This window comes from Megachile rotundata, chromosome 3 (assembly GCF_050947335.1).
Source record: "Megachile rotundata isolate GNS110a chromosome 3, iyMegRotu1, whole genome shotgun sequence".
NCBI classification, from domain to species: Eukaryota; Metazoa; Arthropoda; class Insecta; order Hymenoptera; family Megachilidae; genus Megachile; species Megachile rotundata.
Window position 1 is genome coordinate 17,904,480 of NC_134985.1, and position 26,453 is coordinate 17,930,932.

General features: G+C 30.1%; 6 protein-coding genes across 19 annotated transcripts; 3 read left to right on the forward strand and 3 right to left on the reverse strand.

The window, feature by feature from the left end:
* Window positions 1-45: 45 nt before the first annotated feature.
* Window positions 46-6,806, reverse strand: LOC100875485 (ecto-NOX disulfide-thiol exchanger 2). 2 transcript variants are annotated; one of them, XM_076529408.1, is made up of 10 exons: window positions 6,670-6,806; window positions 6,257-6,521; window positions 5,585-6,174; window positions 5,276-5,493; window positions 5,024-5,218; window positions 4,770-4,953; window positions 3,251-3,357; window positions 2,262-2,456; window positions 1,861-2,170; window positions 1,365-1,785 (listed from the first exon to the last, which is right to left on the reverse strand). In XM_076529408.1, exons 1-10 carry the CDS (start codon window positions 6,716-6,718, stop codon window positions 1,568-1,570), a joined length of 2,331 nt encoding a protein of 776 aa, XP_076385523.1. In that variant the 5' UTR covers window positions 6,719-6,806; the 3' UTR covers window positions 1,365-1,567. The 2 variants fall into 2 exon arrangements, with proteins under 2 accessions (XP_076385521.1, XP_076385523.1); XM_076529406.1 differs by having other exon boundaries at window positions 46-2,170.
* A 58-nt stretch (window positions 6,807-6,864) lies between these two features.
* On the forward strand, window positions 6,865-12,334 carry LOC100875599 (N-acetyltransferase 9-like protein). 6 transcript variants are annotated; one of them, XM_076529430.1, is made up of 7 exons: window positions 7,212-7,277; window positions 7,336-7,392; window positions 8,760-8,960; window positions 9,167-9,375; window positions 10,551-10,663; window positions 10,741-10,811; window positions 10,884-12,334. In XM_076529430.1, exons 3-7 carry the CDS (start codon window positions 8,826-8,828, stop codon window positions 11,052-11,054), a joined length of 699 nt encoding a protein of 232 aa, XP_076385545.1. In that variant the 5' UTR covers window positions 7,212-7,277; window positions 7,336-7,392; window positions 8,760-8,825; the 3' UTR covers window positions 11,055-12,334. The 6 variants fall into 6 exon arrangements, with proteins under 6 accessions (XP_076385546.1, XP_012140199.1, XP_012140195.1 ...); XM_076529431.1 differs by lacking the exons at window positions 9,167-9,375; window positions 10,551-10,663; window positions 10,741-10,811; window positions 10,884-12,334 and adding exons at window positions 6,865-7,004; window positions 7,466-7,606; window positions 7,689-7,783 and having other exon boundaries at window positions 7,168-7,277; window positions 8,760-8,954; XM_012284809.2 differs by lacking the exons at window positions 8,760-8,960; window positions 9,167-9,375; window positions 10,551-10,663; window positions 10,741-10,811; window positions 10,884-12,334 and adding exons at window positions 6,865-7,004; window positions 7,466-7,606; window positions 7,689-7,783; window positions 7,862-8,277 and having other exon boundaries at window positions 7,168-7,277.
* On the reverse strand, window positions 12,235-15,314 carry LOC143263927 (arf-GAP with dual PH domain-containing protein 1). 2 transcript variants are annotated; one of them, XM_076529425.1, is made up of 6 exons: window positions 15,129-15,314; window positions 13,666-13,891; window positions 13,383-13,581; window positions 12,943-13,302; window positions 12,633-12,855; window positions 12,235-12,556 (listed from the first exon to the last, which is right to left on the reverse strand). In XM_076529425.1, the coding sequence occupies exons 1-6, from the start codon at window positions 15,139-15,141 to the stop codon at window positions 12,489-12,491; spliced, it is 1,089 nt and encodes a 362-aa protein (XP_076385540.1). In that variant the 5' UTR covers window positions 15,142-15,314; the 3' UTR covers window positions 12,235-12,488. The 2 variants fall into 2 exon arrangements, with proteins under 2 accessions (XP_076385540.1, XP_076385538.1); XM_076529423.1 differs by lacking the exon at window positions 15,129-15,314 and adding an exon at window positions 14,584-14,667.
* Window positions 14,869-18,918, forward strand: hfw (leucine-rich repeat domain-containing protein hfw). 3 transcript variants are annotated; one of them, XM_012284802.2, is made up of 9 exons: window positions 14,869-15,017; window positions 16,111-16,154; window positions 16,598-16,874; window positions 16,957-17,271; window positions 17,370-17,539; window positions 17,637-17,819; window positions 17,902-18,060; window positions 18,132-18,248; window positions 18,320-18,918. In XM_012284802.2, the coding sequence occupies exons 2-9, from the start codon at window positions 16,149-16,151 to the stop codon at window positions 18,590-18,592; spliced, it is 1,500 nt and encodes a 499-aa protein (XP_012140192.1). In that variant the 5' UTR covers window positions 14,869-15,017; window positions 16,111-16,148; the 3' UTR covers window positions 18,593-18,918. The 3 variants fall into 3 exon arrangements, with proteins under 3 accessions (XP_012140192.1, XP_076385531.1, XP_003703075.1); XM_003703027.3 differs by lacking the exon at window positions 14,869-15,017 and having other exon boundaries at window positions 16,013-16,154; XM_076529416.1 differs by lacking the exons at window positions 14,869-15,017; window positions 17,370-17,539 and having other exon boundaries at window positions 15,495-16,154; window positions 16,957-17,111.
* ais (DExD-box helicase 52) lies at window positions 17,636-21,799 on the reverse strand. 2 transcript variants are annotated; one of them, XM_003703067.3, is made up of 13 exons: window positions 21,658-21,799; window positions 21,306-21,554; window positions 21,058-21,243; window positions 20,726-20,981; window positions 20,580-20,652; window positions 20,289-20,492; window positions 20,122-20,212; window positions 19,928-20,050; window positions 19,692-19,842; window positions 19,547-19,622; window positions 19,313-19,480; window positions 18,972-19,246; window positions 17,636-18,058 (listed from the first exon to the last, which is right to left on the reverse strand). In XM_003703067.3, the coding sequence occupies exons 1-12, from the start codon at window positions 21,742-21,744 to the stop codon at window positions 19,141-19,143; spliced, it is 1,770 nt and encodes a 589-aa protein (XP_003703115.1). In that variant the 5' UTR covers window positions 21,745-21,799; the 3' UTR covers window positions 17,636-18,058; window positions 18,972-19,140. The 2 variants fall into 2 exon arrangements, with proteins under 2 accessions (XP_003703115.1, XP_076385530.1); XM_076529415.1 differs by having other exon boundaries at window positions 21,646-21,778.
* Window positions 21,800-21,853: 54 nt separating this feature from the next.
* Window positions 21,854-26,113, forward strand: LOC100875937 (uncharacterized). 4 transcript variants are annotated; one of them, XM_076529404.1, is made up of 7 exons: window positions 21,854-21,992; window positions 22,439-22,719; window positions 22,791-24,659; window positions 24,733-24,918; window positions 25,211-25,383; window positions 25,705-25,814; window positions 25,942-26,113. In XM_076529404.1, exons 2-7 carry the CDS (start codon window positions 22,657-22,659, stop codon window positions 25,995-25,997), a joined length of 2,457 nt encoding a protein of 818 aa, XP_076385519.1. In that variant the 5' UTR covers window positions 21,854-21,992; window positions 22,439-22,656; the 3' UTR covers window positions 25,998-26,113. The 4 variants fall into 4 exon arrangements, 3 of the variants coding, with proteins under 3 accessions (XP_076385519.1, XP_076385520.1, XP_003703076.1); XM_003703028.3 differs by lacking the exon at window positions 21,854-21,992 and adding an exon at window positions 22,117-22,280; XM_076529405.1 differs by lacking the exons at window positions 21,854-21,992; window positions 25,942-26,113 and adding an exon at window positions 22,112-22,280 and having other exon boundaries at window positions 25,211-25,409.
* The last annotated feature ends 340 nt before the right edge of the window (window positions 26,114-26,453 follow it).

Sequence of the window (26,453 nt, forward strand, 5' to 3'; positions counted from 1 at the left end):
ACATACATGTACAAAATCATTACAAGAAAGAAAAACACATTCGAGTATATCATATAACCTAACAAATGTTAGATTTATTTGTAACAATGTATACGTATGTAAATATAAGTTTTCGATTCATCGAAAGAGTAGCGAGTTATCGTTCGTTCTCCGTATATCGACTGTGATTGTGTTCTGCGCAAGCGTTTTTACGACGTTTTCAGCGTCGAGCATGTATACTTAGCGATTTTTTTATTTTGTAATTCCTTACATCCTTTCTTTACCCTATTTGTATATGCTGTCCATTGAATTTATAACCGATGAAGCACAAAATAAGGCAATATAAATATTGGGAAATCACTTGAATTCAGTTGAGCTGAATCAACATGTTTGCGCATTGGCGCGCGCATATTGCCGAAAGCGTTATTCAATTTAATAAAGCGGGAACATATGAAATAATTGTCTTATTTTCTTCGAAAAGTCGTTTATACGTATGTATATACATCTAAATCATTGTCCAAATTCAGATTTGCAGAATAATCACTAATATTAATGATCAAATTGACTAAAATATAGCGAAAAAAAGGAAAATCATTTTTCCTTTATTTCTGTTTTTCCTTTTGTCATAAGTCTACCGTATTTAATAATCTCAAGAGCATGCCGGAAATATAATTGTATAATCTATACAATATCATTAAATAACAAATGCTTTATCAGATAATTAAAATCCACGATATCACAAATCAAATTGCAGATGTTTTTGTAAATTCAATTATTGCGATGTATAAAATGTGTCATTGCGATATTTTAAATATTTACTTGGTGCCAATAATATATTTTTGTTAATACTTTTCTGACGATGAATTTTATGCAAATATATACAAATACCGTTTATTTGCGGGAAAATAAACATACGTATCTTATAAATCAAAATGACTATGAAATACTAATGTTTTTTATCCTCTTTGGCTTTCAGTATAGTTTATCTAAAACTGCATATTAGACATATTTGTAAAACCTTATATATAAATAACGTTTCAAAGTTTTTATCAAACTGGAATCAAAACTGAAAAAAACTGTCTGGAATTTACACATGATTAGAACAGTTAAAAAGAATTAGTTGTAGAAGGCTCGAGTACACCTCTTTATCTGCATTGATCACACAAAATACAAATATATACATGTAAAGAAAACATATCGTGTATAAGTTTACTTCACTAACTTCTGAGATATGTGATAAATTTCACGATATTTTTATAATCTATAAAGACATTTATATAAATAAATTGAAATCTCATTCAGAAGAAAAAGTGTTAGAAAGTCGTTCACAACGTATCTGACCAGTTTTCTTTGAAACCAACAAAAATACGTCACCCTTTTCAAAGTCTTTGCAATTTATCGATTTTATTTACAAATGTTTCGCTTCATAACGACGTTATGAAATAAAAGTTTTGCCCCAGAATCGTAAGTATCACAATAAAAGTTTACGCGACACTAAATGCCGCGACACAATAATATTGTAAAATTCTTTAACAGATTTTCTGTTAGACATTTTTCTCTTTTCCTTTCAACTTAATTATTACACCGATTAATGACTGCGATAAACATTAAAGCCTGAAAATTGCCAACGCCTTTCCATATTTGCTCCAATTCCAAATAAGTCTTGTTTAAAGACTTGTGGAAATCGTTGCATCAGAGCTTCTACTTCGTTCGGTTTGATACCAGGTTCCAGCTTTTGTAAGTACGACCATAGATAATCTACACTTGCGCCAAATGGGTGGATATGTAAAAAGGTTGCTATTAACCCTGAAACGACAAAAATAACATTGCATATAAAGCTGACAAAAATATAATACCTAAATAACTGGAAATCATTTTCACCTATAAGTTTGGCATCCTTTTGAGTAATTTGAACAAAACTAGATGTTAAGACTAATTGTTTAGGAGTTCGAGGTTCTTCATTTATATCATCATCCTTATCCAATGTGATTATTTCGCTCTCTCTAGGCTCTTCCTTTTTCGTAGCATTTAGTTTTACAGTTAAATCCTTGATTTTCTGGTCATCCTGTGCTTGCTGTTTTCTTGACTGCATCAGCTGCTCTTGCATGCCTTTTAGAGTTTGCTGTAACATCTTCATTTGTTTATCTTTTCCATCTATCTCGCTCTTCGTCTCAGATTTAAGCAAATCCACCTATAAAGCATAAGTTTTTCTTTAGTAATTTGTAGACAAATTTAATACATTGTAATACATTATAATACATTGATACTAAATTGATGCATACTTCATTTTTGTATGCCTCCAATTGACATCGAAGACTGTCATTTTCTTCTTTCAAAGCTTGCAGCCTTTCAGAGTCGTCGTGTCCATCCGACTGATTGCGTGCTTTCTTGCGTTGAGGTTCCTCTTCCGAATCGGAGACTTCCATTTCCCCTTCACCTTCCATTAACGTTTCTTCCAATTGAACTGCTTTAATTTCCTGTCGTCATTAAAAAATCATCACCAAATTAATATTGATTCAAGTTTTATGATAAAAACAACACCAAAAAGAACATGCTATATATACGCATATGTATGTACATATGTGTCTTTTAATGCCAATACGAGTATCGTAATTAGTAGAAAATTTTACTTTCAATTTGACCTCAACAGTCATTTTTTCAGTACAATATCTCTTGTATAATTTATTCTTCACAATGGGTATTTCATTATGTTTGAAAAAATTGTTGATTAATTTTCAAAAATATCTTTAAAAAATGACCTGCTTACCTAAGGAAAATTAAAGAAAAAACGTGTGTGTATATATACATATTTTTAAATACTTTTACGCCGAATAATATAAAATAATCCTTTGTCCCTTAAATCGTTTGGTTTACAGTTTCCATACGTGTTGTAGAATGATAAATCTGGTTTGTAAGACCGAACAATATAATTTATCTTACAAGCTGTTTAATTTCTTATTACCTGTTTTGTTCCTGTCAGCGGTATCTGTCCAATTTAAACTAACATAATTGTTCTTTACCTTTCGTGTTCCAATATTTCCAAAGTTTAAACACCGATCATACAGAAAAAATTCAACGACCAGACTCGGAAATCGTCCGTAGTTTTTGATTGACTTACCTTCCTTTTGAAAAAAAGTTTTTGCAAATGAATGTGGAATCGCGTAAAGAAGCTCTTTGAGACTCGTAAGACTTTGTTGTTGATTACTGTTGTCTAATCATAAAAAAAGTAACGTACTGAACACACTACTGACGTGGAAATGCGAATACATACCGAGGATTGTTTCTTCCACATTTCGATATTCTTCCGTTGAGCCTTTGTGAAGTGATCCCAGACCTTCTTGTGGCTGGCCGCAGTAAAGACGCGTTCAATCTGACTGACTGTTGATGACATGGTCGCATGTTGCATACAAAAACACAACAAATCGTCTGTTGTATACCCTGCTTTAAACTCTACGTTCGTTTTGATCTAACATGTTACTCTCGTTTTAGTTATCTATACACTTTACAACATATTCTTCGCAATATTCTCAATATTGTTGTTACCAAGTATCCTTGTTTCCTGTATCATTCAGATTCGAACGTTTCCTTCGCATATTTGAAAATTATCCCTATTGCTATTCGATTAAATCTTATACAAATCCTCTATGAATCGTGCTAAGCAACCTTATCATGAAATTACTTATCCGAACGTGTAATGATTTCATAAACTGCTTTCACCGTACTGAGGATCCTGTCAAGGCCTTGTAATTCGGCTGCCAATCGGTCTTTTCAATATATCATGATTAATGCTCATTTTCTTTTGGAAAATGTGCACCAGTTCCTTAATAACTTACAACATGTAGAGGCTTCCAACGTTAAAGATGATCTTACGTTATGATTCCATTTGAAAAGAAAACAAAACACAGGAAAAGAAAAGAAAAATGCATTAAGCAATTTAGAATGTTTACATTCTTGTATAGTCTTATTAATTGATAAATTAACTGGTTACATGGGGAATCGTAGCGTAATGTCATCTCTGCAACAAGTATTTAGCCCATCACCCTTAATCCTTAGCATTGCAAGCATGCAAGTCTTAGATACACTATGTCTCTATAAAATGAATTTTTGTGATATTTGTGCTCTTTTGTTCAATCATTAGAGCTTAGAATCGAAAGTCAGGATTTCTTCACCCACCTTATATTTTCTCCTACTGTCTTTGATCCCTCTACCGACTTGTCCTGATCGTGCATTGACCACAATACACTCGTTACATAATAAATTTCTTACGATACACCTGATGTTGAATCTCAATGAGGATGAAATTTTTCAACGAACTTATCACGATTAACTGTATCAAGAATATCCATTAAAATTCGAAACAATTTAAACAGTCAACTACGTAACTTTTAGCCTTAGAAATTTAAATCAATTTTGTGTATTCATCTTCAAGTACCAGAACATTTAATATGAAAAGCAACATACCTTTGTGACTATTAGAATGATAAATTCTGCATTTATTACGGTATCCTTATTTTAAGAATTAGATGTACAATGAAACAAATTTTTTGCTATCGTAAGACACGTTCAATTCTGTCGTAATTACATTTGTCATAACAAATACCCAAAGGATTGTGGCATCCTCACTTTATGGCAAAAAAAAAACTTACCAGATAAAGCAATATGTATGTAGATTTGCTCTTGTGTACACAAAAAATGTACAATAGTACAGAGCTATATGTAAAAGGTATATGTATATGTATATATATATATGAGTATATATATACATACATATATGCGATATATGAACGTACATTGTATTAGAAGTCCTTGCATTCTGCCTTTCATTAGTTCCTTCGCTTTCTGCAGCTCCTCTTCGTATGCGACTTTCTCCGTGAGCAATCGCCGAACATGAGAATTGGTTGATTGTATCATCGAGTAAAAGGTATTGGCATTGCGTTTGGTGCAATCTCCACGCTCGAGCCACGTGACGACAACCTAACGTATTTTAAAAAATTTCATATTTCATACAAAAAAGTATAAATATAATTTTAGTGGTATTACTCACTTGTACCGCTTTCATGAATGTATCGTCTTGTTTAATTTTTTCACAAATGTTGGATGCTTCGTGATCCGTGTAATGTACCACTGGTGGTGGACTGGACGGTGCCCTTTGTCTCTCTTTCTCGACTCTTTCTCTGTGACGCTGCTCTCTTTGTAGTTGACGTTGTCTACATTCCCATTCATACTGATCATCTCTAGCCTGCATTTGTATACATATATTTAATATTCATTAACGTTGCATTTCAAAATTACAAACCTGAGCAAAGTCTACGTGGAGTCTTCCAGTGTTTGCAGAATCACCGCTTGATCCTATTCTAACTCGGTATCCGGATAAATATATAGCTGCGTCGACACTATTTTCGAGTACAAAACGTATATGACAAAAATTTTTTTTAGAAAGACGTAGAGTAGTTATTTCGCCGCATCGTTCAAATATTTCTTGAATTATCGTTTCTGTGATATTTTCTGGTAAACCTGCATGAAATTTATAAAAATACAATCAGTATTATAATGATAATTTTAATTTTTTACAATAATATAAAGTGTTGGAACAAAAAGAAGTTACCTCCGACAAATATTGTTCTACATCCTGGAGGCCTTTCTCTAGTTGTTGGAGGTGGAGCATTTGGGTTTGGTGGGAACAATGTACAACTTTTACAATGTATTATTTCTTTGGTTCCTTGAGGTGTTGTTGGTGGAGGAGGTAATGCACTGCTCATAATTTGAGCAGCATCATTCATTATTTGTTCTGGTCCTAATATCTGTGCACTTATCATGCTACCATCATGAGACATCATTCCCATACCCATAGGTCCATAGCTATGAGTGTGTCCCATGTGTGGACCAAGTGTCATTTCACCCATCATTGGTCCCATTGGCCCCATTGGACCCATTCCCATTACTGGATATCCAACTCCCATTCCCCAAACTCCTGTTGCCTGTTCCATTTGAGGACCCAGATTTGGAGCACTACTAGTATTTGATGATGATGGAATTTCATTATTATTTGAATTATTATTGTGTCCATTGTTATTACTCGTGGAATTCATATTATTTCTTTCCTCTGGCCTTCGTTCTTCTCTTCGATCCCTATCATTTCTTTCTTCTCTTCTTTCTCTATCTCTCTCTCTTCTATCACTTCGTTCGCTTCTAGATCTGCCTCAATAAAAATACATTTGAGCATAATACTAACATAATTTATAAACAATGGTTATAAATAATAAACAAATTGAGAAACCTTCTATTATCCCGATTATCTCTATTGTCTCTGTTTTCTCTTTCTCTTCTAACATCATTTTTATCTCCTCTTTTATCAACATTATCTTCTGATGTTTCTCTAGCTACTGGTGGTTGATTTTTGTTTGTACTAAATTCTAAAGGAGAATCATTCATTCCAGGTAATGGTATTGGTGGAGGTAAGGGAGGGAATCCTTGACCTCCTGCCAATTCCATAAAACTTTGAGGGCCAGCAATGGAAGTAAGAGGTCCCATTGGTCCCATACCTAAAAATATGCGGCATTAAATATAAAAATATATACAAAACTACTGCAATATAGACATAACTTTGAATAAATAAGAGAAAATGATTACTCAATACATAAAGTAAACTACAATAGGTTAATACAAAATGGTTATGAATTTGAAGCATACCCATTGGTGCCATAGCCGCTGCTGGCACACCCGGAAAATTGTAAGCCATCTTCTAATTTCGTCACCGTTCGATATTAATTTCTGACCAAATTATGAAGAATTAAAAGTTAAAGAAAGTGGATTTACTTGTTGAAAATCCTAGATCATATCGTTGCAAACCCTGCATCCAATATGGCAGAATGACAAATGTAACCTTCTTAACTTTAAAGCCTGCAGTTGATTCGTTTCCTCCATAGTTTCGGGATAAATCTTTCAACTATGAAAGACAACGAACATATTAAAATTATTGGAACAAACGTGATTTTAATACCGTACAAAGAAAAACACGTTAAAAAGCGAGTATCGTTTCTCACTTATCGATTATCGTCGTATTTTCACGTTAACAAAATATCCGCCATTTTTAAATAATATCCCATGGCGTTTTCAATCACCTACCAAAATTTCACCAATATTATTAATTACTTACTTGTATTTATCTTTCTTTGAATTTATTTTCAGGTATCACGAATGGATGAAGTCAGCAGAATTACAATATTTTACAGGTTCTGAAGCTTTAACGTTAGAAGAAGAATTTGAAATGCAAAAGCGATGGCATCAAGATCAGGACAGTGAGTAAACTTTTGTGTAATACAAAATTTAATTATTATATATTTTTATTTGTTTTAGAATGTACTTTTATCATTTTGGAAAAAAGCATTTTTTCTACGTCTTCAAATGAAATAGGTATTTACATGAAATGTAAATTTATGTTGAACGTCGTTTTCTTAAATTACGTATTGACATTAATGAATTTTAGAAGCTATGATCGGAGATACAAATTTATTTTTTAATCAGTCAGATGAATTAAATTGCGCGGAAATTGAAATTATGATAGCAGACGTTACTTGTAGAGGAAAGAAGAGAGGTTGGGAAGCAACGATTTTAATGTTACTCTATGGTATGCACGTAGTGCTATTTTTTCCTTTTGTTTATTTATAAATTTCTTTTTATTTATATGTAAAATAGATTGTTTATGTCAGGAATCGAAAAATTGAACGTAACTAAATACATGGCAAAAATTAAGTTCAACAACGAGAAGAGCATAAAAATGTTTGAAAAATTGCAATTTCATGAGGTAACCTCTTCATCAATTTACGCTCGGCATAAATAATATTAAAGTTTATAATAATCGACTGTAATGTTATAAAAATAGGTAGCTAAAAGTGAAGTTTTCCAAGAGTATACTTTTGAGAAAATTGTAAGTCAAAGTTGGAAGGATTGGCTACATTCTAATGTTACTGATACAATTACTTATGAAGCTTACAACGAATAATAATCGACGGACTATTGTTCGTAAAATTTAACAAATTTACAAATATTTAATTTATGTACATATATGTATATATTATTTTGTTGAATCAAATAATTTTCTATACCGAGATTACTTGCAATTTATGTAACTGAGACGTGATTGGTTTTGATTAATTCTAAGTGGGTATAGTAGATAACACGTGTACTATGTAAGCATATCCAGTAGAGCGTTGTTCGCTATACCCCCTTTTTTCGGTTGATAACTAGTCGAGACTAAGTTCGATGTAATCGAAATTACACAAGAGTAACATTTCACAGGTTGGTATATTTATTTGTTTTATATCTGTAATTGCAGTTTTTCCAATATAACAATAACTGTATATTTAAAATTTGTCACAATACTAGCCAAATCGAAATTCGGGCAGCGAGCTTATTTAAATTGTATAATTTTCGTGTCGTTTATTTTATCAAATACACGTTTTTACATTTTATAGAAGTTAGTTTATTCCGATACCTGCTTCATTCTTTCATATCATTCTTTATCATAATATGTACAAATTTACAAATTCTTATATATACATGTTCGTTCGTTGTATATGTGTTGAAACAGTTGAAATTCTTTCTAATCAGTTCGCTATTATTTGAATAAGTTACATCACCATCAAAAGATTAAATAGAATTCGTAGTGATCGACAGAGATAAATTTCATTTACGAAACGTAGTTTTTAAATAATCAAAAATATGTTTTATTCGTAGCAAAAACTTTTGCTACTTGTTTAATGTAATGCATTAATTTTCAGATAATAAAACACAATCGAAGTGAACGGCAAGTTGTGAGAAATTACGATTGTGATTAGCGAAAAATTATGTCTGTCCTGAGAATTCTACAAAAGTTAAAAAATTCCGCCCAGAAAAGACCGTTACTCTTCAATTCTATGATTTATGGTTCTTTTTATACTGGTGCCGAATTTACACGACAAACATATAGCAGAATATTTAAGGTAACGTTTCTCGCTGCGGAGAATTTTTGTCATAATTCCAAAAGAGAAAAGATAACTAGAAAAAATATTCTATTCCATTATACTGTTATTATTCTTAGTAATATATATTACATAATATAATTAACTAGTATGGCAAATATGTATACAGCGATTTTTAAATATGCGATTCAACAGATCTAATTGAGTGTCAATTGTTTCGATTATAGTTTCCGTTACCGCCAGTGTCGGAAGATAACGTAGAATTGAACACGATCGAGAACAAGAAACCACTACTTGTTTGGACAAATAAATTTAACGAAACATTGGGTTTACTGGATGAAAAAAGCTCAGCGGAATTAACAGATTACAATTGGCCACAACTTAAGCGATATGCTATCTATGGTTGTTTCATTGCAGGACCGGTGTTACATGGATGGTATCACGCTTTATTATAGTTGTCTTCACAAACCTGAACAATCGTGAATGTTTATCAATCATTCGTCTTTCCAAACATGATCAATGTTTTTTGAAAACTTGATCGATTTTATCGATGCACATTGTTAGTCGCATGCCTATTGTATTTTTTCATTATATTTTTTGCATGAAATCTATATATATTGCATATATAATATGGGATTTTAAACACGTTATTGTAAGTAACTAATGAAGTATTGGTATACATATAATAAAATGACTATTCAAGTATCAATGAAATTATCACAGTTTAAATGACTTTAATTTTAAATTGACATTGTCGTTATTAATGGTTTTGAAAGATGAATGATGCCACGATCACTCATCACAAATCAAGATTACAATGGATTAACTTAATGTAGTCAAGATTGAGTGATCAGATTTTGGAAGACAACTTATACCTTTTTCTATAATGCTTTGTATCAGTTCTCACTTAATCTTTATCACATTCTGCTTTTATGTTACAAAGCACATTTATATATTACGTGCACGCTTACATGTATGTACATGCGATACGTTTTGCAACGAATCGACTAATAATTGAAAGTAACACTCTAAACTATAAATTATTATAAAATAATAGCAATATTATTGAACAATAAGTTATCTTTAGCCAATATTAATATGTTTCAAATGCTTGAAAAAGCACATAAAAAAATAATCACTGATAATATATATTAAAACTTAGGAAAACTTGTAAGATAGAAATGTTAGAATATTTTCACGATTATACGAGTAAAACAAAGGATATATAACATACAATATATTTACTTATCGATAAATAACTGATCGTTGCTCTATTTTGATGGTGGTGATCTCTCTTAGACACCTTCTATTATAGTTACCAACATCAAATAAACTACCTATCTACTGGATGACGATTGCACGATTAAGTACATTCATCGGCACGTTGGCCTTCTCTCAACTTATCACTTTCGGTGAGCTTATTCTGCTTTGCCATTTTTATCGATGCAAAATTCGCCTGTATGAGTCGCTAAAGATTACAAATTGCAATCAGTAATATAGAAAAAATTCGTTTCATAATCAGTTCATCCAAAAACATTTTTTCCTTGTTAATATATCGCGATGACTGAAAGTTGAAAGCGAATTGAATTTTACAATATTATTTCTTTTCAGGTACAAATGGTTAGACGCGTTCTACAAAGGCACGGCAATGAAGATAGTTCTTACAAAGCTTTGCGTCGACCAATTTGTTCTTACTCCACCGTTGATTATAGTATTTTTTATCAGTTCGTATATTTCTTGTTCTTTGTATTGTTACTACACTTGAATATTATTGCTTTTATACTATTCTTAACATTTTTAGGTATGAGCTTAATGGAAGGCAAGCAGGATATTTTTAACGAATGCAAAGCGAAATTTCTTCAAACGTTTAAGGCAAGAAAATATATTAAATTTCTTCGTTTAACGTTCAAGAAATTTGTATGTAAATTAAATTTTTGTTTTTAGACCTCGTGTATGTATTGGTTGCCAGTTCAGTTTTTGAACTTTCTATTGATACCAGCAACGTTACGAGTTTCCTTCGTCAGTGTGGCAGCCTTTTGCTGGGTGAATATTCTTTGCTATTTGAAAAGCGCACCAATGATCGACCACGATAACAACAACCAGATGAAATATTAGTCTCTTAAATTATTCTCGAAAAAGTTGAACATTCACGTTTATTGAAAGATAGACTTCTATCGAAAAACACCGCACAACAATTGACATATCAAACGTAGCTAAATGAATATTATATTAATCTTGCATGAGTCAATTTCATGCTAATATGCCAAAAATAAGATTACAATTTCTTAGTTTAGTATGGATATTATAACAAATAGTTTTTAAAATTTGAATCGAATTCAATGGATTTTCACAGTAAATTCGCTTTTACCAATATTTCAAAATAGTCAAAATCAAATTTACTATTATCCGTAGAAACGTATTTTCAATATGCATATAATTGCTATTACTGAAAATATTACCTTTTATCTTTTAAACGATCAAAGTATTTTTAGACGTCCATTAGTTACATTCGCATAGTACGTACGTATGAATACGTATAATTTAATACAGTCTTTTTCATGTATATTATGAAAGAATCGACTCATTGTATCAATATGTAAATTTTGTAAGTAAAATCGCACTTTACATTAAAGGCGATGCAGGATTATAAACATTCCGTAACGAATTTATCTATATAAAAATTGCGATAGACCAATTACGTAATTTAATTTATATGTATTATATTGTGGTCACAAAAAAATGCGATTAATAGGCCATAGAAATTTATTATTTTCGTACAGAATATCGTTGCTGTCTGCGTTATATTTATTTTAAAAACCTAAGTAAATCGATGATGATTTAAAAAAAAAGGAAAATACTGTGAAATAATAGATCAAACGAAATTTCAACGTTCATAAAATTTAAGTTTGCTACTCCCTACACGTTACATTACACAACACTTACTTTAAACAAGATGCTTCCATATTCCGTAGAATTTGATAAGTTGTCAACTATAAGCAAATAAATATTATCTAGATAATTAAGTAAAAATTGTTCATTGTTTAGCATGTAACACTGTCAGTTTTGACAGTAAGCAAAAATCAGTCCGTGATAAATGTATCGTCAAAGATTGTATTAACTTCATGTTATATTTGATTTATATTAATTTCATATTATGTCTTGTGTAAATGTGTACACAGATTTACCACGTATGCGCAAAGTACCATCAAAGTACAATTCGATATATTTGATTCATTTGGAATTACTATTTGCTTATGTTATGTTTCTAAATTTATTGGCAATGATCGTACAAGAATACTGACAATTGCCTTATATTTTATTAAAAGATTTTTTATAATGCTATGTATATGCATGAGATATAACGTGTATTTTTACGAATAAATACGTATATAGGATTCGACGGTATTGTGCGATTATGAAAAATTATTTTTTCGCTATGCGTGTCGTGCGATGTAATTCCTCAACAGTCTCTTAATAACAGATCAATTGGTTCGTCTAGATAGTATTTAGTTTTAATAATTAGGAAAGGCACCTAAGAGGGATCCAGCCCTACCTCGTAGAAGAAAATATATTCATTGTTCCACTAGCTGTGCGTTTTCTTATAAGACGTGCTGCCACTATAAAGTGTAAATTATAATGGACATTACCGTAAAAACATTATCATTCCCCTTTCTCTACTATAATAAAACTTACCAGTTGCATCCTGTGGGGTAAGTGGTTTATCTATCACCTTTTGAATAACATTCATCCACTGCGTTCTATCGTCATCGCTTTGAGCAGAAAGTAGGTAAGTTCTATCCGGTGTTTCAAGAGTAAATGAAAACCCTTGATCCTTTGCACCAGGAGGAACTCCTGTTCTCACTGCAAAACCGTCTGAACTGTGACCCAAGAAAATTTCACCCTTCGGATGTGCATCCTTTGAATTTCCACAAAATACATTTAATAAATACAATATAACATTTGGAAAACATAAGTATAATATTTCTTAGGTATGTACGCATACCATAGGGTCGTCATGATACATAAGTTTTCGTCCATCTAACGTGAACCATCTTTTTTTGTAGGCATCTGTGTGTCTAGGACCAGTTTTCCATAAAAATCCTTCACGGGGGAAATCTCGCGTGAGTTGTGAGAGTAACTCAGCTTCGGTTGCTCCCGGATATGCTACTTGTAAACGGTGTAACTTTGCACACCTTATTGCCAAATACCAATTTGTAATTACTTCAGGGTCTTCATGATATACATAGATATGTCTTGTTGTACCGTCCTTCATAAACGATATTTGTAGACTATTTTGATTACCAGTTTTAGGTGGTGCAAATGCTACATTTAATTCTGATATTCTAAGAACAGCTTTGGGTTCCTTGGAATATGATAAATAAATATGTAAATGAAATGTAACAATAAATATATACATATATATAAGATTTAATAATTACACACCTTATTTTCCTTAACATGATACTTTAAAGTGTCTTCTGCTTCGCAAAGAACAAACTTTCGAGGATGATAACGTGAATCTTCCTTGCCACGTTTCATCAGAAATCCTTCCATAAACCCTGACACGTAATGATTTTGCCTTTCTGGATGACAAAATTCTTCCCTTTCATATTTTGCTCTTATCCATTGCTCCACCAATACTCTGTCAATTACATAAAGTTTAACTTCTAAAATATGTTTTAATTTTTTTTGATTTTGTGTTATAGTCATATACAAGATAACCTACTGTGGTGCATCTGGGCTTGGTCTGCGGTAACATGGAGGTACACGTTCTTCATAATGCAGTCTAGCTGCAACATTACCGACTTCCCTAATTCTATTTACTTGTGAATCCTCCCATCTGTCCAATTTTAAATGTTTAACTTTAGAGATGTGTGCACCCATAGACCTATGTATACCAGCACATCTTGTGCACACAAATATACCTATGTTATACGAAGCCCATTCTGGATCTGGAATAATTTGGTAAAACCATAAATATGCAGAATATTCATACATAAATATGTCTATTAAAAATGAGACAATATGAATGTTATTACTTGTAAAATGAAAGATACAATGATTATTGCCTTAGAAAATAGTTCACGCACACAAATAAATTTAATAAAAATATACAAGAAAGGTAAATAAACATAACAAGTAATATAAACAAGGTATATGAAATTTCTTTATTACTGTATACAATGTAAGTTGATTTGTTACTAAAACATAATCATCATTCTTTCATTTCTTTATTTACACGTAACACATTATAAATGCAACAAATTTAAAACTGTTTAGAACAGATAAGAACTCAGCTATTGTAGATATAATTCACATAAATCTCATATAACAATTTACCAACTAAACAAAATGCTTTTTGAATTAGTTACATTATTTTAATATAAGTACACTATATAAAATGATTCTTTCTATAAATCTCAATAAGATGAAGCTAAATGAAAACGATAACTTTTGATTTCTATTGTTACGGTATTATGAATGTAATTAAATTGTTTTACGCTTAATTACGACAAAAATTACGAAAACAAAGTTTGAAATACAATCACTAAATACTTTAAAACATGATTAAATAAAACCTTCTCAATGGTTTTTATATTATAATACATTAATATACTTAAAACTTCTCAAAAAACCCACTCACTCTTTGCCCCACAATCCGCACATACATTATTTCCAGGTTTTTTGAGGAGTTCTGCTAACAACTTCTCGTTTAAGTCCGCCATCTTAAAACACTGACAAACAGCAGTATGTGTATATACAAAAATTATTCGGTACAAAGAGAGTTAACTCGCTAAAGAGATATTTTACAGCCGAGTTCGAAAAAATTGTAATAAATTTCACCAGGCGTCGTTTTAATTCGTCGCATAAAATAAGAATTTTTATTTTCCATTTTCAATTTCCGCAGTTACTCATTTACTTCTTGTCTTTCCTAGTTTACAGTACATATTAAATAAGTGCAACTTTTTTTAACTACTGTGTTTTTATGTATGTTGATATATAAAATCAAGTTAGATAATGAACTTTTTGTTGAGTGCGTTTAAATGACAACGTTCACGTATTAGCTGATTATAAATTGTAAATATATTTATTGAATTCATTAATTTATATTTTTTTAATACGACATGAGTTAGACAGTAAAATATAAAGATATTTGATAGAAAATGAGCGTATAAAATAAAATATTACCAGCCATCTTCATAAATTGTCTAAGTGACGTATTGCAATTGAATTTGAAATACTATTTCTGTAAACACTTTGTCGATTATCGTTCCCATTCTTAATTTTATTCACTTTAATGAAAATAAATGCCACTGATTATCCTAAAATCTATATTAAAGAACCATATCCAGCAGAATTTCAAGCTTCTTCCACTCTCTGTCTGTTATCTTCAAAGTGACAAACAAAAGATAAAGTCTATCTTATACTTCGTCTGTCAAGAGTCTATCTTCTTTTTAAAAAAATTAGAATCTTTTTAAGGAAAAGAGATACGAAGTGGAGGAAGCTTAGGGATCAGAGTTTGAATGGATGCCAATGATTTAAATGAAGAACTTTGTGTTTTTTATTGTTATTAATTGTTTACTATTATTTGTGTTATCATAATGCGTTATGTTTAATTAAATTCCAATCATTTGGAAGCTGAACCCGAATTAGTAACATTTTCTGAGGATAGGCAGTAATTGAAGCTGTTGAAAAAATTTATTTGTGGGCTGCATTCAATCAGAAATACTCCTGTAAATTGATTTCAATGATTCACTTCAACAATTAACGCTACACGTATTTCAGTTGGGGATTGTAAATAAGAAAAATGTAATCACGAAAGGATAAAACAGCAAAGAAACTCGACGTTAATTCTGTTCGTGAAGTGATTTATCGTTTATACGAGGCCAACGAGTGTAATAAGTGACGCGTTCTGCAAGTAGCTAACCAATTTTGATTCATTAATAGGTCGACCCGTATGACCCAAAGTGTCGGAGACAACTAAACGAATTAATTTACTCGCGTTCTTAGTGCGAGTGCGCAATGTGTTGTCCAAAAAAACAAATTTCTGTTTGTTGTCAGTTGTGATAGTTGTTCGTGAATTATTTTTATCGATTGTATACATAACATCATTCTGCTTCAAATAGAAAGCAATTTGGCTTCAAAATATTTTCGCAATGTATTTTAATAGATGGATTTTTTGCTGATTCTATCGCAAAATTGTACGAGATGAAGGTAATTCAAATAAAAGAGTGTCAAATTATTGTAATTTTAGTACCGCAAGTAACAGAATAAATTTGATAGTAGATTATAAGTTTCTTCGATTGTTTACATATAATTGTGTTTAATATCTACTTATTAGTATTGATAATTCATTCATATGTATTAAATTTTTAGTATATTATACATCATTTATGTTAAATATACATGACTGAAGTTTTCTTTATTTCTTCAATATGTTATATTATTTATACATTTATTTGAATAAAATGCATGAAGTATGAAGTTTGACTAACAAATTCGAAATAAATCTTATTTCTTGAAAACAAGTTTTTATTTGATATATCTATGATCAAAGTTATAATTAATTTTAAAAATATTTTTTACTTTATTTTTATTGTTTTTACAGTACTATATGTTTGTAAACAATGTGATTAAAATTGTTAAAAAATTTATAGATGCAGTGGTTTGCCATAATGATGTGCTTGTATGCGGGGGTAGCAAGTGCAAGGACGGAAGAAGACCAACAAACATCTTCATCGACTGCTATTACTGGAATATCTGGAGGTCTTTTAGAACAGTGTTTCTACAAGCCTCCTAGTGAATGTCCTAATGTTAAAACAACTGGATGTTTGTGTGAAAAGATTGTTCTTGTTCACAATAATCCTGAAGGAAATGCAGTACTTTGTTGTAATTTGGACATGCAAAATTTTGAATCTGAACTTTCTTGTGCAGGTTTATACAAAATTATTTCACCACATTGATATTTAATAACATAACACTTAAATGTTTCTAAAAAATATTTCTGTTACGACAGGATTTCCATCAAATATATCTTATATACATATAAGAAATGCAACACTAGATGTATTTGATGTAAGTGAAGTTCGATGGAGAAGATTAAAATCACTTGCAATTACTGATGGAAGAATTAATCGAGTGAAAGGACAATTCCGAATGATGACACCAACGGTATGTTTAAATCTTTCAAATAATGCTCTTATTGAAGTAGAAAACAATTCTCTCACTCGATTAGCTCAACTTACTACTTTGGATTTATCTTACAATAATCTTACACATTTACCGGCTCTAAATACAATGAATGGTCGTGAATTTTGGCTTGATATTTCAGGTAAATACATTTTAGGCAAATCTAATAGCATTGCTACTATTTGAATGATATTATTTTACAAATTATATAAAGCATAAGTTTCCATTGTTTATATGTAGGAACAAATACACTCTGGTGTCATGATATCTATCAATACATTAATAAAACAGGAGAAAAGCAAATAAATTTTAATCGTGAAAATGAAACTGTATGTTCAGCTAGTAAGACTTGGCATTGGTTCAATACTACAGAACAAGTACCTTTGAAACAAGTTCGATATCTAAGTTTGGTAATATTTTGGTATATAATATTTGCTTTCATATAACAATATAATTAATGTACCAGTTCGGCCTTTAACATACAACAATTATTTTTTAAATCCATAGTTGCAAACAGAATGTCCTAAAGGAGATACTTGGCAGTGTCAATGTAATTTTAGAAGATTAGATATTGTTGAAGGTAAACCACCGACTTTGGCGGTGAATGTAGATTGCAGCGGAATTCAAATCACTGAATTACCCGAGAAATTACCTCGCAATACTATAGCACTGAATGTATCATACAATAACGTACGTAAAATTTATAATGTTATAAAATAAAATATAACTTTATAATTTGTGCATTTATATCTATTATGATTTATTGTTATAGATTACTGCATTAGATGATCTCAGTACCAATCCATGTTACGAAGATATACGAGAATTTTATGCAGACTACAATAATATATCATCAATAAATAAACTGGAAGGTTCAAAATTTTTAGACAATTATGCTTTCCTTAGTCTGCGATACAACAAAATTAAATCTGTAAGTAAACCAAATGAGAAAATTGTGGTAAATGATAAAAACTGTATAATTAATATCTTATAAACGTTTAGCTTCCAACATACATTTTGAGCCCTAATACTCACGACAAAAGTTTTATTAGCTCCCGTTTCGTCAAATTAGGAGGAAACGAACTACACTGTGATTGTAATACAGCTAAGTATTTAAAGGTATGTACGTATACGTATATATTACGAAAAATTTAGAATGATTATACTTAACATTTTAAACTATAAAACAGGTATGGTTACAAACTCGCATATTAGATTCAGATGAAGTGCTGTGCGAAAATGTGAAGGAAAAGGTTATCGATTTAGAACCTTCAAAAATGTGTGTTTACCCGGGTGATTGGACAGATTATATTTATTATATAATTGCTACGGAAGTCGTACTTTTAATAAGTCTGATAGCTAAAGTATCTTACGATTACTGGATCTTTAAAACAGCAGGATATCTTCCATGGCCAGCAAATAAAATGCCAAAATTACCCTGTGATTGGTTATGTGAGACTTAATACGTTTGTTTTCCATGTTCAATTTGCGATACATAATTTATTAACTTTGTCCAAAATAAATTTTGGTAGTACTTTTATAAAATTAAGAATTTTTTGAATTTTTATATTTTATTAAATACGTATGTTTTTTCAAATGTTTTCATACATGTACATAAATTCGTATACGTACAAACATATCATGAAAATTTGTAATCAAACAGATATGTATATTTAAACAGTAAATGCATTGCATATAGTTGAATAGTACTATTTTGTATATTTAGACGACAACTCAGTTAAATGTATATATTTGGAAGACTAATAAAATGTTATAATGACTTTTTCAAGATCTTTTTTTATAAATATTTAGATACGAATTTATATGAAGCATATGACTTACGATGTGTTTATTGGATGATATATATAAATTTGGTGTATATACTAAATAAAAATGTTCTATTTTTTAAGAACAATCACTATTTTGTCACTTGTATGATTATAAAATATGCTATATATTTAATGTTTCGTTATATATTACAATTCCATTGTTTCTAATTTCCCATGCTTTTTCAGTTCTCTTTATCCTCTACTTTCTCTCCATTACTTTTCTTAATTTTTTTCTTTTTATTTTTTAATTCATTTTGCTTTGGTTTACGAGATTTTGTATCAACTTTTCTGTAATATAAAAATATTATCTTTATGTTACTATAAAAAAAAGCTTTAATAATAACAATACTTTACCCTGTTTTTTCTTTGTTATGCGTTCGTTTAAATTTTGGTATGGTAGATATTTTTTCTCTAGTAGGGGCTCTACGTTCAAGTTGTCGTTTTTCTTTTTTATTATGTTTTTTCATAGCCAACATATAATCAGGAACATCACAACCAGATTGTCGCATAACAACAGCTATACTATAAGATTAATATAAATAAGTTATCTACAGTTACTAATTAATTCAATACTTTCATGATACCTACCTTCTCAAATTTACAGTATCTTGTTTAGTGAAAAACGTGATTGCTTTTCCTTTATGTCCCGCTCTACCGGTACGACCTATGTGAATTAATCGATATTTGAAATCTTGATTCCTATCATTCTATTAAATTTTTTAGAAATACATACCAATTCTGTGAACGTAAGAAATAACTGACGGTGGAAAATCGTAATTTATAACAAGATTTACACCTTTAAAATCAATACCTCTAGCCATTAATTCTGTACAGATCAATACCCATATCTTTCCTTCTCTAAAACAACGAACAACATTGTCTCGCTAGAAAGAGAAATGAAAAAAAGAAAAGAATAGTTTGATCAAATATAATTTTATTTGTAAATATATTGTCCCTGTATAAAAATACCTGTGTCTGTGTTCTGTCAGCATGAATAACATCAACATTAATTCCATCATATATCAATTCATTAAATAATTCTTGAGCTCTTTCTTTACTCTGTACAAACACCAATACAGGCGGTAATACTCCCTTTATTAAACAACAAAAATTTCTGTTAGACAAGTATAGTTAATATATTCAAAATATATATGTATTATTACCTTCTGAATAATATTTCTAAGTGCTACAAGTTTTCCCCCTTCTTCTCCAACAAATAAAAGTTCTTGTTCTACTGAATCAGTTGCAGCATTTCTATGATAAATATGAAATTAGTACATACATATTAGTACATATATGGTAATGTATCATAAGAAAGAACAAAATAAACCTGTGACCAACTGTAATTGTAACAAGACCTTTCAAGTTATGTCGACACCATTTTGTTACTACAGGAGTATTGGTGGCACTAAACATTGCCCTACGTAAGTTTTCATTTGTGCATGCTTTTGAAATTGTTTCCATCTGATCTCTAAAGCATCGTGTTCCATCTTCAAAAAGTTTGTCTGCTTCATCCACAATTAGCCATTCAACACTACACAAATTTGATTCAATTTTAATTGTATGGACATTGAGATACTTAGAAAATACTTAGAAAGGTATAAAGACAAATTTCAATTACTTCTTGAAAGAAATAGCTGGTGGGTCTTGACTTAATAGAAATATTATTCTCCTTGGTGTAGTTATTAATATATCTATAATGGATAAAATCATAACAATATTAAAGAAGTTCATCATAAATAATACTACTGTACATTTTATACCTACCAAATTTTTGTGAACTTTTGGGACCATAAGCTGTTAATGCTTGATTTATTTTACTTATAATATGAACTCTAAAATCATAACCTTCACTAAGACGCAAACATTCTCTATATGTTTGTTTTGCTAATTCTCTTGTTGGACATAGTATAACAGCTCTAAATCCCTTTTTCTGTGGCCCACCTAAGTGATGAATTATGGGTAACAAAAATGCAGCTGTTTTTCCAGATCCTGTTGGTGCACAAGCTAATACTTGCCTACTCTGTTTCAATTTTGATTGCAAGAAGTCAAAACCTTTTACTTAATGTAAAAATTTCTGTCACTAATAATTACTTTACCTGCAGCATAACAGGTATGGCTTGCATCTGAATTGGTGTTGGTTGTACATATCCACAAGTTATAACATTATTTAATAATTGCTCAGATACACCATAATTCTTTGATAATTCACTAAATTCTGAAATAGGTTCAGGTACTCTACTACCTGTAACGTTTATGCGATGTTGATTGCGAAATTGATTAATCTAAAATAAATGCAATTATTTAAAATTATATTGTTTTATTTATGATAATTAAATATTCATACCTTTTCCTGTTCTAATTTCAACTGTTTCTCTTCTGTTATAGGTGCTTTACTTTTCTTAGATTTAACTTTATTTCCATTTTTAGGAACAGACATTCCATCAACTAATATTAATTCACCAGCATCTTTTGTATCTTCTTCAATATCATCATGCTTTCTTTTCATTGGCATCATTGGATAGTTCATATTATTCAATGCTTCGGTACTGTTGTTTTCAGTTTTAACAACATTTTCAGATTGTTTTTTGACCAACTATTGTAAAAAATATCAATAATATAAGTTAAGTTAAAAGTTGATCATATGGAAAACTTGATTGAATTATGGTTAACTGTGTAGCTATTACATTGAAGAGTACCTGAAACCTTTCTGCATCACTTTGAAAACGTTTCTTGTCAAACTTGACACCGGTAGAGAGCTTTCGAAAAAGTTCATAAGCGTCCATTTTTGTAATGTATTTAACAATAAATTTCTTTATAAATTAATAAACTTGTAATAAACAAGATAACCTCTTTTTCATTCTGCTCTTCTAAGGACCAAAACCGCATTGTACAGTTTGAACGTATAGTAACCAATAGTTACATATCCATTACCAACATTGGTATATAAAACATAGTTACAGGGAGTGCACTTGGTAAATTGTAAAGAATAGAAAAATTATTTCTTTCATTTTCTGTATTTTTTATCAATAAGGTAAATAATAACCTGCGTAATTAATGTTTTTGTGTAGAAAAAATTAACGTAATCCTTATTCCTAAAATACATAGTTTGTTTCTACTTATTATCATTGATTTAAAATATCAGTTAAACTTCTGCTATTTGAATAAACATGAAAAGGATATTGAACAACCATTTTTGTTAAATTTATTTATATATGTTGTATACAACATGTAATATATATAATGTTGTAAAATGTCGGTTATGAAATATGTAACAAGAGCAAGTAAACCTCATATTAAGTTATAAAAAATTTGATGACAAGTAATTATCATTATGTTACATTACTTTTATTAAGTTAACATGTTTAATTTACTATATGAATATAATATAAAATATATATTAAACAAATAATACACTCATATATTTTATGTTTTGTTTGCACTTGATTTATCTCACTGCTTTATTCAATTCTTTTTCAGATTACTACATAATATTGTCATTTAATCATTTTATAATTATCTTTGGAAAACAAACGGTATGTTTGTTAATATTTTTTCTGATTGGTGTGCAACGAAAAGTTTTATTTTTTATCCACCTTAAACAGGAATCATTCTCAGAACAAATATTTTTATAACTATTGTCTTTGAGTATACATCTGATATCATTTTTTAACAGATCTGTTTAAACAATTAAAAATATGGACGAACATTCATATGTATCATGTATTAAAATTAATGGAGTTCCTATTTTACCACCTATGGTATGAATACTATTGCATATACATACATGATAAGTAGTATTTATTCTATTATAAGATTTTATTATTTTCAGATAACTAAAGATATCAGAGAAGAAATGCTTCATTATAAACAAAGCGCCATAAATATAGAAAAAAAGTTAATAACTTTACGTGCTGCCAAAAAATTTAATAATTACAATGTTCATAGAGAAAATGCCAGAAATGAATCTGAAGATACACAGTTCAGAGAAGAAGAATACAGTTCTAAAGAAGACTTAGTTCCTGTTGAATCTAAGAATACTAATTTTAGCCAGACTGATGTTCCAATAGAAATCTCTGAAAATTCTAATGGAGATATAGAGAAAACTTTACAGCATAGTAAAGAATTAAATACCAAATATAAGTTAGGAGAACAAATGAATTTAGCTTCTAATAGCACATTAAGGTCAGAACTGCTTACAATTACTAATAGTATGAATCATTACTCAAAGGAAGCAGTTTCTGCAAAGTCAGAAATTGATTTAGTATCAAATGCTTGGAAACCTCAAGTGCCTAAAACTTTGAATATTGTTCCATTGATATTAAATGATTCTAATAGTAGAAAGAATGAACAACATGAAGAAAATGAGTTAGACAATATAGAAGATACGCCTAAGTTAGTGCGTCAGGGTTCTTATGTATTAGATGCTCCAAGTCCTATATTACTAGCACATATGCAAATGGAATTAGCTAGTTCAACATGTACTCCTTGTTCGGAATATATTCCAACGTCATATCCGAGTACAGTACGTCGGAAGGAGTGGAATATTGCACAAGCTAAGATTGAATGGGAGCATGATGCTAAACATAAAGAATCTTTTCCTATGGAATCTTTGAAACATTTATCAACACCGAAAAGAAGCGGCTATTCTAATAGTGGTCATACTATACGTAAATCATATTCATTACAAACAAAGCCAAAACCGTCATCTGTATCTACTTACTCATCTACAAGGTCTGCTGATTGTATTCAAACAATGTTAGCGCAAGAACGTATAAATAGAAACAATATACAAATGAATTCTGATAAAGCATCCAATGTATATAGCAGCAATGAAAAAAAATCTAGGTTCCAAAAATGGAGGAAATGTAACAGTTTTTCCACCTTTAATTCAGCAAATGGATTCGGTGGTTCCTTGGAAAATTTAGATAATAATAATGTATCTTCTACGTGTTCAGAGAGTCAATATAATAATGTTTCTGCGAGAAACAACTTCGCATCCGAAATTTCAAAAAATATTGATATACAGCAATCTGTGCCACAATCAAAATCTTCCACTGCAACTGATAAACTTTTGACAGTTTATAAGAAGGTACAAGAAATGCATAAAAAACAAATGGCTGAACTAATGTTTCGTCAACAGAGAGAACAAACGTTGCTTCAACAAGAATTTGAGAAACAACAATTACTTTTACTAAATGAGATTAGAAAGTCATTTCCAGAACTTTCAGTTCCATTACTTTCGGAAAACATTTCATCCCCTGTTTTTAAAGAGACTACACCTAACAATGAAAAGTTCTTTGAATACATTGATGATAATACACAAAATACAAAAATTGTAGAAAATACTTTGCAACAAGAAAATGGAATAGAGCATTTACACGATGATAATACGAAAGTGGTTGTCTGTCCACTAGATTATATTTACTCTGCAGTGAGTCACGATACAAATCCTTGTCCAGTTAAAAATTCGTGTCCAATTCAACCATTGGAAGTAAAATCATCACCAAAAATTGATAATTTTGTATCAGAAGAAAAGGAATCGGAAATTGAAATAAATAATGTAAAAAATTATGAAAACGAATTAATAAAAGACATTAATGGCTGTAAACGTTCTAATGTTAGCCGACAATTGTTTCCTTTAAATAGTAAAACTACTCATGTTCCGATTCTTGAAAGAACAATGTATGGAACTAAACATGTAAGACATCAATATTAAAAATTTGTAGTTTTGAATAATACTGAAAATCTTAACAGGCATTCTTATGATACAGGTAAAGGCAATAAATATAATCAATGCATATGCGAGAGGATATTTGGTACGTAGAATAATGCGGACGGAGCGTGTCATTGCTTTAAAAAATACATATAAAGAAGCTTTACATTGTATGCTTAAACTTCATGTTGATGCACCTCTCAATCGATCAGAATTTAATTTTCTACAACGTCTTCAATTACAGGTAATATATACAATAATTTAGCACAGAAAGTATCATATTCTTTTTTGTATCAATATTTTAAATTTATCATCTTTTCTCACTTTTAATCATAGTAGTACTTTAGCTATTAATACGAGATAATATTAAAATAGTGTAATTTTTATTTAAAAAACCGTACATGCTTTTGATTGTAAAGACATAATTTAATAGTTTTTCAAAATATGTTGCTGCTATAGATAAGTAAATGTTATTTTGAATATGAAAGAAATCTTTTAAAGAAACATACTCATAAGAATGTTATAATTTCTAAAAGTGTGATGCAGCTTCTATGAATATAGTGGAATTATTTGCACAAAGTCCTAAGAAAAGAATGCAAATAATAGCGCAAGATCGTGAAATCAAGCAGGCTCGCATAGAACGTCCAACGTCTGCAAGATCATTTTCATTTGCAACTCAGCGAACCTTAGCAAGGAAAAAACTGAAGGAGTATGATTCCGCATAGTATAATTTATGTTTGTGTTCCATAGAGAATTTATAAATTTTTAAGACATAGAATGTCATTAGAAGAAAATAAATTATTTTGGTATTCAATGTTTAATTTGTTTTATGTAAAACGTTGTAAATATATCTATATTTTATATAACTATAATTTGCATGCTCAATATCAATGCAATTTCTGTTCATAGAAAAACAGAACTTAAAATAGATGTACTAGCACGCATTTTTATCATCTTTATATATAATTATTATTTTAGTTCCAAATTTTAACAAACGCATTTTATTTATACTTCAATTTCTTGTTATCAGGATGGAGGAATATCAGCCAGTTTCGTTTGTTCGTACATGTTTATCTAGATCTAGGTGTCAAACTTGGACTTCCGATGTTAAAGAAAAACTAATCTCTCCAAATATTTTATGTAAGTTTTTTTTAAATTAAATTATCAAATCTTCATAGTTCTTACAGGTAACTAAAAGATGAGTTCAACTATAACACCAAGTTTGCTATTCATTATATATTCATAACAAATAATTTGTAAATTTCAGATCATAGTATTAAAAGAAGTACTAGTGCTGGGACTGTACGTAAACCATGGCGGTAAAATTATAATAGTGCCTTTTATTATTAATTTTGTTACATCAAATACATGTAAAAATTATAACATGTGAACAAATTCACTTTGTGCCTGAATTTTTTAATAAATTTGTTTTATACAAAGTACTACTCTTCCTATAACATACTTGCATGAATTACTTGTACTACAAATTGTTAGGATAAAAATGAATTATTATTCATCACCTACATGAAATTTATTTGTTCAAAGAAATGCATGTTTGAGAAGGGAACAGTAATATCGAATACAATAGAAAGCTTGACAAATTTCTGAGTTGCGTAACTTAAAATTTTAATTAATATGTTAAACTGTTGGACTGGGAATTCTGTGCTGACAAACGTCACTTTTGATATTGTTTCGTGGAGCACACATACATTTAGGCGCACGCGCAATACGCATATTACGTATAGACTGCATATACGCCCTGTGAACCGTGAGCAGAAC

Excerpts from the sequence above, each read along its gene's own strand:
- LOC100875599 (XM_012284805.2), top strand. The coding sequence starts at position 8,826 with ATGTCTGTCCTGAGAATTCTACAAAAGTTAAAAAATTCCGCCCAGAAA. Across the intron at positions 8,961-9,166 it reads CATATAGCAGAATATTTAAG|TTTCCGTTACCGCCAGTGTC; the intron begins GTAACGTTTCTC and ends TTTCGATTATAG. Across the intron at positions 9,376-10,550 it reads GGACCGGTGTTACATGGATG|GTACAAATGGTTAGACGCGT; the intron begins GTATCACGCTTT and ends ATTTCTTTTCAG.
- LOC100875485 (XM_076529406.1), bottom strand. The coding sequence starts at position 6,718 with ATGGCTTACAATTTTCCGGGTGTGCCAGCAGCGGCTATGGCACCAATG. Across the intron at positions 6,175-6,256 it reads GATAATCGGGATAATAGAAG|ATCTAGAAGCGAACGAAGTG; the intron begins GTTTCTCAATTT and ends TTATTGAGGCAG. Across the intron at positions 5,219-5,275 it reads TCCACGTAGACTTTGCTCAG|GCTAGAGATGATCAGTATGA; the intron begins GTTTGTAATTTT and ends ATACAAATGCAG.
- LOC100875937 (XM_076529404.1), top strand. The coding sequence starts at position 22,657 with ATGGACGAACATTCATATGTATCATGTATTAAAATTAATGGAGTTCCT. Across the intron at positions 22,720-22,790 it reads TTCCTATTTTACCACCTATG|ATAACTAAAGATATCAGAGA; the intron begins GTATGAATACTA and ends TATTATTTTCAG. Across the intron at positions 24,919-25,210 it reads TACAACGTCTTCAATTACAG|TGTGATGCAGCTTCTATGAA; the intron begins GTAATATATACA and ends AATTTCTAAAAG.
- LOC143263927 (XM_076529423.1), bottom strand. The coding sequence starts at position 14,665 with ATGGCGGACTTAAACGAGAAGTTGTTAGCAGAACTCCTCAAAAAACCT. Across the intron at positions 13,303-13,382 it reads ATCATGTTAAGGAAAATAAG|GAACCCAAAGCTGTTCTTAG; the intron begins GTGTGTAATTAT and ends TCATATTCCAAG. Across the intron at positions 12,557-12,632 it reads TACCCCACAGGATGCAACTG|TGGCAGCACGTCTTATAAGA; the intron begins GTAAGTTTTATT and ends TACACTTTATAG.
- hfw (XM_012284802.2), top strand. Across the intron at positions 16,875-16,956 it reads ATCTGAACTTTCTTGTGCAG|GATTTCCATCAAATATATCT; the intron begins GTTTATACAAAA and ends CTGTTACGACAG. Across the intron at positions 17,540-17,636 it reads AAGTTCGATATCTAAGTTTG|TTGCAAACAGAATGTCCTAA; the intron begins GTAATATTTTGG and ends TTAAATCCATAG.
- ais (XM_076529415.1), bottom strand. The coding sequence starts at position 21,744 with ATGGACGCTTATGAACTTTTTCGAAAGCTCTCTACCGGTGTCAAGTTT. Across the intron at positions 20,051-20,121 it reads TTAGAAATATTATTCAGAAG|GGAGTATTACCGCCTGTATT; the intron begins GTAATAATACAT and ends TGTTTAATAAAG. Across the intron at positions 19,843-19,927 it reads CTGACAGAACACAGACACAG|CGAGACAATGTTGTTCGTTG; the intron begins GTATTTTTATAC and ends TTCTCTTTCTAG.